At 43.3% G+C, this 9767-nt stretch overlaps 1 protein-coding gene across 1 annotated transcript in view; it reads right to left on the bottom strand.

Moving 5' to 3' along the window:
* Window positions 1-9767, bottom strand: part of Depdc7 (DEP domain containing 7) — a 22835-nt gene that overhangs the window by 1039 nt on the left and 12029 nt on the right. The window contains exons 2-8 of the mRNA XM_005364065.3: window positions 7220-7598; window positions 5462-5589; window positions 4547-4736; window positions 1662-1873; window positions 766-908; window positions 494-619; window positions 329-407 (exon numbers count right to left, since the gene is read on the bottom strand). Coding sequence (XP_005364122.1) covers window positions 329-407; window positions 494-619; window positions 766-908; window positions 1662-1873; window positions 4547-4736; window positions 5462-5589; window positions 7220-7598 — 1257 coding nt within the window. The remainder of the gene's footprint in view (window positions 1-328; window positions 408-493; window positions 620-765; window positions 909-1661; window positions 1874-4546; window positions 4737-5461; window positions 5590-7219; window positions 7599-9767) is intronic.

Raw genomic sequence — 9767 nt, 5'->3', positions numbered from 1 at the left:
AAAACACACAAGAAAAGAGAATCTGAAGTTGTTTTAACCCAGGAAGAACTCTGCTAAGCCTAAAAAACTGAGGGGAATGTTTCAAATTATTTAGTTCAAACTAATCATAGCAAAATTCTTTCAAACCAGCACTATGGACTTGTCTTTCAAAGATATGAAACATTAAACTGGGAGTGGCCTCAAACACCTGTAATCCCAGTACTTGGAAGGTGGAGGCAAGAGGACCAGGATGTCAAGGTCATCTTTGATTACATAGTCACGGCCAGCCTGGAATACAATGAGTTCATGCCTTTAAAAAAAGACCATGCAGCTAATTCTCTTAAATTACCTGTGTCTTTATTAGGATCGCTTCCTTTTTGTATGGCCAGAAGTTTAACACTAACAATTTTATGTAGAGTCCCAGGAATCTTAGAAAGAAGAAACACAGGACATTATTCGAAGTGCATTTAAATCTGTTACAAATAAACATGACTGATTATTGTTAGAGTCTTACCTTGAAAACATCTTTTTGGTGATCCATTAAGAAGAGTACAAGAAGATCGGTTTTACCTTTGGATAAGTTTTTATTGTTGACAATAGCTTTTGAGAATACCCTTTTCACAACCATCCGGTTGTCACTCTGCAAGAATAAAAAATGCCCCATGGTACACATTGAAAAGGCTAAGGTCAGTGCAAAGCAGATGTCAAGCATGAACAGCTGCCGTCCACTACAGCACGCTGGATGCTGCAGACACTGAGTTGATTAACATTTAGCAACAGACTTACTTCTTCCTGTAATTTAAATTCAGAAGGATGTGCCGCCACAGCCATGAAGTAAAGCAGTCTTCTAAATTCTTCTCTATTTTGGGAATCCAGAAGCTTCAGAAACAGCTGAGTAGCTTCTAATGCTATTTCTATCTTCCCATTTACTTTAGCCAAAAGAAAAAAATGCTTAATTGATCAAATAAAACTATATTAAAATGAACAAAACTTGTTACACTTTATGCTAAGTAGTACACCTCTTCAAAACAAAGCGGGAATAAAAACAGGAGAGGACCAACTCCAGCAAGTTGTCATCTAAGCTCCACATACGTGCGATAGCGATGGCATTCACGCACACATGTGCACACACACTCACAAATAAGTAAAAAGACAATGGATGACTAACATCATAAAGACAGCCTGTTCTCAAATCAGCAACTGATATTGTAGGCCCTTGCCATATACTGTCTTAGGGTGATAATAACTCTGGGCTTCATAAATTCTTACTGTTTCCTACTAACACACTATGAAAGTATACTGTGTATATAATGCTGATAACTGTACCTGAGAGAAAGAGAAGAGGTTCTCTCAATTTATTTTCAAAATCCACGTGAAACGGTGTGATCACGTAGATCGGGGAGCAGAGTGCTGCCCTTCTGAGGGGGCTGCAGGGTCACGCTGCCTGGCGACTACTCTAAAGCAGGGAAAAGCCGCTCCTGCCTAAGCCTGCAACACTGACAGCAATGCTCCTACTTAACTCCCGAGCTGCTCAGGTCTCAAGGGAATCCTAGATGTGCTAAAATAAATATACTTTCTACTGACTAGACCAAATAGATCCCCCCCCCCCCAGCTTTACCGAGCATTATTTTGGTTCACTTTGAGGACAATTGTCTGGTACCAGTGCGGAACAGCTCACTTACCTAGGAGTTCCGCTATTCCATTGTGAACGTCACCCAGGTGGTTTAGCAGGGGGTCCCTGGTACTATAATATTTGCTGAGAGCGTTGAACAAAAGTTCCTTCACTAAGTCTGTTCTGTCTGGTTGCTCAGGAAAATTTCTGCTTATGTCCACAACCATCTGGTCGGGAAGATACTCCAAGCAGTCAATGGCCGCAGAGACCCACTCATCTGCCCTAGAGCAAGGGAGAAGGGCTATTTGAAAACACAAAGGGAACAGACAGACACACAGCATCTAATTCCCAAGTTATTTCATGCCTCAAATACAGTAAAATCATTTATTATATATCTAAATTGTGTATGGCGGGTCAAAGAAATTAGCTAAGTTGCATTTTCCTCGTGTGTGAAGGTCATCAAAACCTGACCTGGACTCCCAGTTGCTGTGGGATACTTGTTACACTGATGAAGACATGTCTCTATTTTACCTTGTCCGCCTAAGGCACCTGATTGCTTTAACATAGAGCTGAATGGGCAAAAATTAGGCAGGAGAGAACAGGCGGGACTTCCAGGCAGAGAGAGGAACTCAGAATATAGCATGGTAGGAGACACCAGCGAGATATGGAGGGAGGCGGACATATAGAATGAGGAGAGGTAAAAGGCCACGTGGCAGAATGCAGATTAATAGAAGCAGGCTAATGTAAGTTGTAAGACCTAGTTGGGAGCAAGCCTAAGTGCCTAAGTTAAGGTCAAGCTTTCGTAATAATAAATCTGTGTCATTATTGTGGACTGACCATCCCCAAAGAAAATCTGACAGTGCCCAATCCTGATTCTCCCTAGTGCTAAGTTTACAGATGTGTGATATCACCCACATCTGTTTTCAGACTGACTCTTCTTTTTTTTTTTTTGGTTTTGGTTTTTCAAGACAGGGTTTCTCTGTAGCTTTGGAGCCTGTCCTGGAACTCCCTTTGTAGACCAGGCTGGCCTCAAACTCACAGAGATCCGCCTGTCTCTGCCTCCCGAGTGCTGGGATTAAAGACGTGTGCCACCACTACCCGGCTAGACTGACTCTTAAAACTCTAATTCTAGTTGGACAGTGGTGGTACATGCCTTTAATCTCAGCACTTGGGAGGTGGAGGCAGAGGCCAGCCTGGTCCAGGACAGCTAGGACTGTTACATAGAGAAACTCAGTTTCAAAAAAGCAAAATAAATAAATAAATAAAGGAAAGCTGTAATTCTACCAGACAATGTTGCTAACTTCAGGTAACCTGTATGATATGTTATTTCTATCTTTAGCTAGGACAAAATACAATAAGATAAAAGATGACATTTCAAAATACTGAATCAGTGAGTAAACTGTTCTTGCTGAGATTAGGTCTCTGTGGCCCAGGCTAGTCTTCAGTTCCTTGTGCAGGGGAGGATGACTGTGAACTTTCGATCCCCCTGATGCCTGACTACAGGGCCTTTGTGATGTTGGAGATTAAATCTAGGGCTTCATATTTGGGATGCAAACACTCTTCTACCAAGTGATCTACGTCAGAAAATGTGTTTCAATAAATTTGTTATATATCTTCTACTGCCACAGACTTGAGACAGCCAGGGTTTATAAAAAGGTGAAGCTAGATTATCATTAAGGTTATTTCTAGCAGAAATTCTGACTATTTAGGTAATTACAAAAATATTTCTCGGGTGGTGGTGGTACATGCCTTTAATCCCAGCACTTGGGAGGCAGAGGCAGGTGAATCTCTCAAAGTTTGAGGCCAGCCTGGGCTACAGAGCTACTTCCAGGACAGCCAGAGCTACACACAGAAACCCTGTCTCGAAAAACCAAAACCAAACCAAAAAAAAAAAAATTCCACCAAGTGGTTAGAATGCATTTCTTTAATTCCAACACTCAGGAGGCAGACACAGGCAGATCTGTGAGATCAAGGCCAGTCTGGTCAACAAGCTAGTTCTAGGACAGCCAAAGAAACCCTGTCTTGAAAAACAAAACAATAAAATTATATATTTTTTTCCACATTGCTTTAGGTTATAGAAATGTAAACATATAGAATGAACTTCCTATTCTATATGCAGAATTTAACAGTTCAGATCAACACTTTCATATAAAGCTTTAAGCCTTAAATTTTAATTTTTTGTTTTTTTAGACAGGGTCTCTCTATGTAGCCCTGGTTGTTATGGAACTCACTCTGTGGCTGATCTTAGACACAGAAATCTGTCTGCCTCTGCCTCCTGAGTGCTGGGGTTGGCTACCACACCCGGCTCTTTAATACTCCTTAACTGGATTTGAACACTATCTACTGAGGCAAAATAATTAAAGATTAAATCAACTAAAATCACAGAAGCTATTTTAACCTTTTATAATTTTACTCAGGAGAAGAATATTTCAAGTTATGAGGAACATGGAACTCTTAAGCTAAAACAGTCTGCTCTTCACACTAACACTTCAGACCTTAAGATTTATACACACACCTTTTTTTTGGGGGGGGGGTTCTTTGAGCTTTGTAGCCTGTCCTGGAACTCGCTCTGTAGACCAGGCTGGTCTCGAACTCACAGAGATCCGCCTGCCTCTGCCTCCCGAGTGCTGGGATTAAAGGCATGTGCCACCACCGCCCAGTTTACACACACCGTTTCTTTGAGACATAGTCTCAGTATGTATGAGGCCCTGACTGACAGAGCTGCTTGGTGTTGGGAGGTATCGTGTAACCCAAGCTGATCTCAAACTAGCTATGTAGCTGAAGGTAACCTTAAAGTGCTGATCCTTCTCCCTCTACCGCCTAAGCGCTAGGATAACAGGTGTTTGCCACTACACCTAATTTTAACCAGTGAGAGGCTGGAACCCAGCCAGAGCTCTGTGCACACTGGGCAAACACTACCCAGCATATTGAAATAATTATGTTATTTACACATACTGAGAGTCACCATAGGCCCTGAGAATCCCTCGGTCCAGATAGTTACTGGTGTTGACCATGTCAGGTTGTCTCTTAGGCTGAGGGACTTTAGGTACATCCTCTTGCTGCTTGAGTAAGGAGTCCAGAAAGGGAAGGTCGACAAGTTGTAGAAGACGTCCAATTGTCTCCTCTTTCCATACCTCGTTAATAACTACACAGAGAACAAAGTGGGAAGAAATGATCGAGTTACTTAGTGATCATCACGGTATGTGGCAGAAGGGGGGACCAGGCCATCCTTATCATAGAGGGCTTTCTTAGATCAATACAATCCAAGATTTGTTTAAAGTGTAGGAGAACAGGCTGTGGACCACAGGGATTCTTGTCATTCTTTGTACTATATAAAGCAATATGTCAGAGATAAGAGATCAAGCCATACAACAATGTTAATAAGGGCTTCAGAAGAAAGAATGGTTCATTCAATCTCAAGGCTCATTTGAATCTCCTGGCTGCAGAATATTCTACTCGGGTTTTCCACACAACCAGGACGGGGGAGGAGGGGTGGAAATCAAAATCATCAGGCTGCATTCCATGGCCACAAGGAAGAACATAAGAATTCTGTTGATACTTTAAATATGATTTTTAATTTTTCGTGCAACCTAATAAAATCGTAGGAAAAGCACTATTTGAGAGAATATATTGAGTAAGAATCTGCATGCAAAACATTTCAGCGCTGAACCTCTGCCAGCTGATGGACAAAAGTCAGTGTTCAAGAGCTGTAACACTGATGTGTTGTTCAAGATAATAGACTTCTGTTGACGCTGAACATAACCAGATTTAGCACAGCGTACGCTTTCTCTGCTTCAATATTAAAATTCAAATAAAGGCTGGGGGAAAACACAGTCAACAACTGTGTCTCTCTTTGCATCATTGGTTTACCTTGAGGAGGCAGCCTGGTAGAGGTATTTATACGAGGGGAGTTGGCAGGCTTTAAACTCAGATTTTCCCACAGGTCCTCCAAACTGTCCGACTTGATATCAGGTGACTTAAATAATGTATCTGAGTACCTAAAATAAGGTTAATATGTCACAAAATGATTAAAAAGCCGCAGGTGTCTAGAGAGCTCATGTTTCAAAACCAGAACAGGACAAATGCAAATTCTTCTCAAGGTCTTACTCAATCCAAACATACACTCAGTCTCTCTGCTTGTTTGGGGTCAGGGTCTCTTGCAGTCACTATGAGCCGGAGCTGGCCTACACTCCTGTCCTTTGGCGTCCACACCCCAGATCCAGGGATTACGACAGGTACCACTACACTCTGCTCTACTGCAGATACTCTAAATAGACTCGCCTGTGGACCTTTCTTTAGATGTAACTCAGTGACTGCAATATTATCACCAATTTTAAAGCCTAAGAAAAATGAGCCAGGCCCAAGGTAAAACTTTCAATTCCAGAGGCAGAAGCAAGAGAATTTTGAGTTTATTGTGAGCCTGGCTTGCTGGCTATAGCAAGCTATGTGTCAGCTTGGGCTCCACAGGGAGACCCTGTCTCAACAAACACCAAAGGAAAACAAAAGCAAAAACAAAAATCCTGAAACTGTCTCACCATTGGTATGAATATTCCTTTGTCACAGAAACATTAATATGCTTCATTACCAGTGCTGAAGACTGTGGCAGTGCTGTATGATATTCATGCACTAAATGTTCTTTCTGAAATCGCCATACTTGCAAATTACTAGACATTTTGGGTCTCGGCGATTTCAAACGAAGCATGGAGATGCACTTGAGAGTGTGGACCAAATTCTACTTTACCGTCTTATTTCCTCTGCTGTGTCTACGGATGTAAATTCTATTGAGAGAGTCAAAAATATTTGACAGCCAATACCCTAAGACCCTGATCCAGGCCAGAGCTGAACCAGAGCACTGGAAGACGCTCTCTACAGTTTACTCCACAGACTCATTATGCACTCCTCACCTACGCTCCTTCTGGTCACTGGTCCCCACCCTGTCTCCCCTCCCCCACGTGTCATTAGCCCTGTCTTCCCTAGCCTTCAACACTGCTTACCTGGTTCTCACCAGCTACCCAGCACCATTTCCGGCACCTAATAATCTTTCTAAAACACAGTCCGATCCTGCTGAACGTCTTTTGTGGCCTTCCCAACACCTATATGACCAAGTCCCAAGTTCCTTACCATTCCAGGTCAGCGGCACACACCTGTAGGGTAGATGGATGGCTTGAGCCTAGGAATCCATTAATGCCTGAGACATTTAGGGAGACCTTGTCTCAAGAATGAACAAGGCTGTGATATGTCACACCAGGCTGTGGGTATTGTAGCCCTCCTTCAGCATTCACACGCCATACCCGCCACTCTCGGATCCTGGTGATGCCCTAAGAGAGTGGGGTGTCTCTGCCTGCCTTTCCTTTCTCTCTGTTCTCACCCCACTTTGTACATGAATTTCCATTTTTTTACACTGTTACTCTAACTTAAGACAGGAAAGCAAAGTTTGGTGACTGTTCCTGCAGAATACCGGTCTGAACAAATCAGGTCTAGGATACGCTTGCTACATCCAACATTTTGCTATCTTTTATTAAATTTACCAGGATTTGGATTTTAGCCAAAATTATCACTTATGATATTTTAAGAAAAGTAGGAAAAACTCCACTAATGTGCCCATGCTAACCTGACCCCGGGGCTCACCTGGAAGGTAAATATGCACTGTTCTCGTGGCTCTGGGTAGGGATTGTTGTGAACCTGTAAAGGCTGCAACTGCTGTCCTCAAATGAAGGCTTTCTGTCCTTTCCGAAGACCCTGGTTGGAACGGCTTCAAATACTTTGTAGTCCATGAGAGCCTGGCATACTCTCACCACTTTGGTCCGAGGAATATCGACATCACCAAAGAACTTATTTTGAGTTAAGTGAGAGTAAATGACGTCCACAGCTTCTGAGCCGACGAAGCAGTCATTGTGCCGCTTTAAGTGGTGCCGCCGTTTCTTCACTTCCACTTGGGTTTGCAGGGTATTTATAATGCTACTCCACACATACGTGGCTCCAAATGGCTTTTGGGCCACACTGAAACCTAAAAGGAGAGAAATAACCCGAGAAGTGGTGCATTAGCGCTTGTTTATTTACGATGAGGTCTAAGCAGCTCCCAGGAAGAAGGCAGCAATTTCCAAAAGCCATAACAAGGTGAATTAGAAAGGCAGGTTATCGAAATGTTGTCATCAGTGGCAATTTATTTATAAATTGAGTGTCTGCTATACACCTATGCTGTCCTACGGTAGTTAGAAAAGTAACTACCATATTTAAAGACACCATGGGCGGATCCAAACATTCTGTATGTGCTCAATCAGTCAGTGCTGAAAAGAAAATAGCTTTTGGGTATGGCAGCTCACCTGTGACACCGACACTCAGGAGGCTGTGGCAGAAGGATCAAAAATTTGGGGCCAACCTGGGCTTCATAGTGAGACCAGGTCAAGAAAGAAAGAGACAGACACACAGATGTGGATGGAGAGCAGCAACAGCTGAGTAAGAGAATGCTGTTTTGTTAGGTGTATTTATTGTGTGTGTGTGCACACACGTGTGTGGGGGTTGCAAGTGGACACATGTGTGTCACCGCACTCATGAGGAGGTCAGAGAACAATGTACCGGATCACGTTCTCTCCTTCCACTACGTGGGCCCTGGAGATCGAACTCACGCCATGCGGCTTGGCAGCAGTGCCTCTACATGCTGAGCTGGCGTGATGGCCTGAGACTGCTACTTCTGTTTTATTTTGTGCACGAGTGTTCTGCTAGTGTCTGAGGAGGCTAGATGAGGGTGCTGATGCTCTGGAACTGGAGTTACAGGTGACTGGCAGCTGCATGTGGTTGCCAGGACTGAATCTGAGTCCTCTGGAAAAGCTCTTAGCCACTGAGCCATTTCTTTCCCCTGAGAAACTTTTGTTTTGTTTATCAACATGGTCTCACTATATAGTGCTGGCTGTCCTGGAACTCACTCTGTAGGTCAGGGTCACCTTGCACGCAGAGATCAGCCTGCCTCAGCCTCCCAAGTCTAGGACTAAAGGTATTTAATTTTAATTTTCACCACCAGCTAGCTGAAAACACTACTTTAAATAGCGTGTCAGGAAGACTCTTCTAGGGTTGGGGATTTAGCTCAGTAGTAGAGTTTGCCTAGCATGTGAAAGACGCTGGGTTCAGTTCCCAACTCTGTAGACACAAAATTCACAAAGAGCAAGGCTGAAAAACCAGGGTCACTTTTCCAACTGTTATGTCTAATATGGACTGGAGTAAAACCAGGAAGTGAGCTGTACAGACACCAGGGCAAAGAACAGAGAACAGAAAACCCAAGGCCCAGGGGCATACACTCAGCTAGTAGGAAGTGAGATCAAGGAGGGCAGAGGTACCACCAGCACACGCAAGACTATCCAATTATCCAGTCTTCAACATCAAACCTATTAGGCAGATAGCATCTCGAGTTTGGGATGCAAAATTTATTCACAGGTTACGTTCCACTTCTAAGCATACTGAATCATTCTGAAATTGACTCATGGTCATGCGCGCGTGCGCGCACGCGCACACGCACACGCGCGCACACACACACACACAGGCTGCAAGAACAAACTAATATTTCTAAAGCTTCCTGTTTAGCAGGCTTCTAACTTAAATACTTAGTAAGCAGAGGAAAGTAACAATAGGAGTTTATTAACTACTGCAGAAGATAAGGGGGAGGCGGAGGACCTGGGAGGAGGGAAGAGGGGAACTTTGGTTAGGATGTAAAAACAAAAAAAAAATTACATGGGAGAAAAAAAAAAGATAAGGGTGAACACAGAAACAAAGCAAGATGTTTGCCCAACACAAAAAGGAAAAACTAGCTTTGAAAGCTTTCCTATTGGGCTGGTGAGATGGCTCAGAGGGTAAAGACAGTGGCTGCTGAAGTAGTAGCCAGAGCTGAAACCTGGAACCAGCAAGGTGGAACGAGAAAACTGACTCTGGAGGGCTGTCCTCCGCCCTCCACATGCACAAATTTATGTTTTAAAGTTTTGTTTTTATTGTAAAAGAAAAAATTTTCCAAGCCAGCAAGATGACTCAGCAGGTAAAGGTTGTTTCTCCAAGCCCGAGTACTGAGTCCCCAGAACCCACGTGGTAGAAGAACAGAATGACTACCACAAACTGTCCTCTGACCTCCATACACACACACACACACACACACACACACACACACACACACACACACAAAGTAAACTAAATT

Source organism: Microtus ochrogaster (genome assembly GCF_000317375.1).
Source record: "Microtus ochrogaster isolate Prairie Vole_2 chromosome 14 unlocalized genomic scaffold, MicOch1.0 chr14_random_1, whole genome shotgun sequence".
Classification (NCBI taxonomy): domain Eukaryota; kingdom Metazoa; phylum Chordata; class Mammalia; order Rodentia; family Cricetidae; genus Microtus; species Microtus ochrogaster.
The sequence above is the reverse complement of the archived record's forward strand: the minus strand, read 5'-3'. Positions and strand labels throughout refer to the sequence as shown.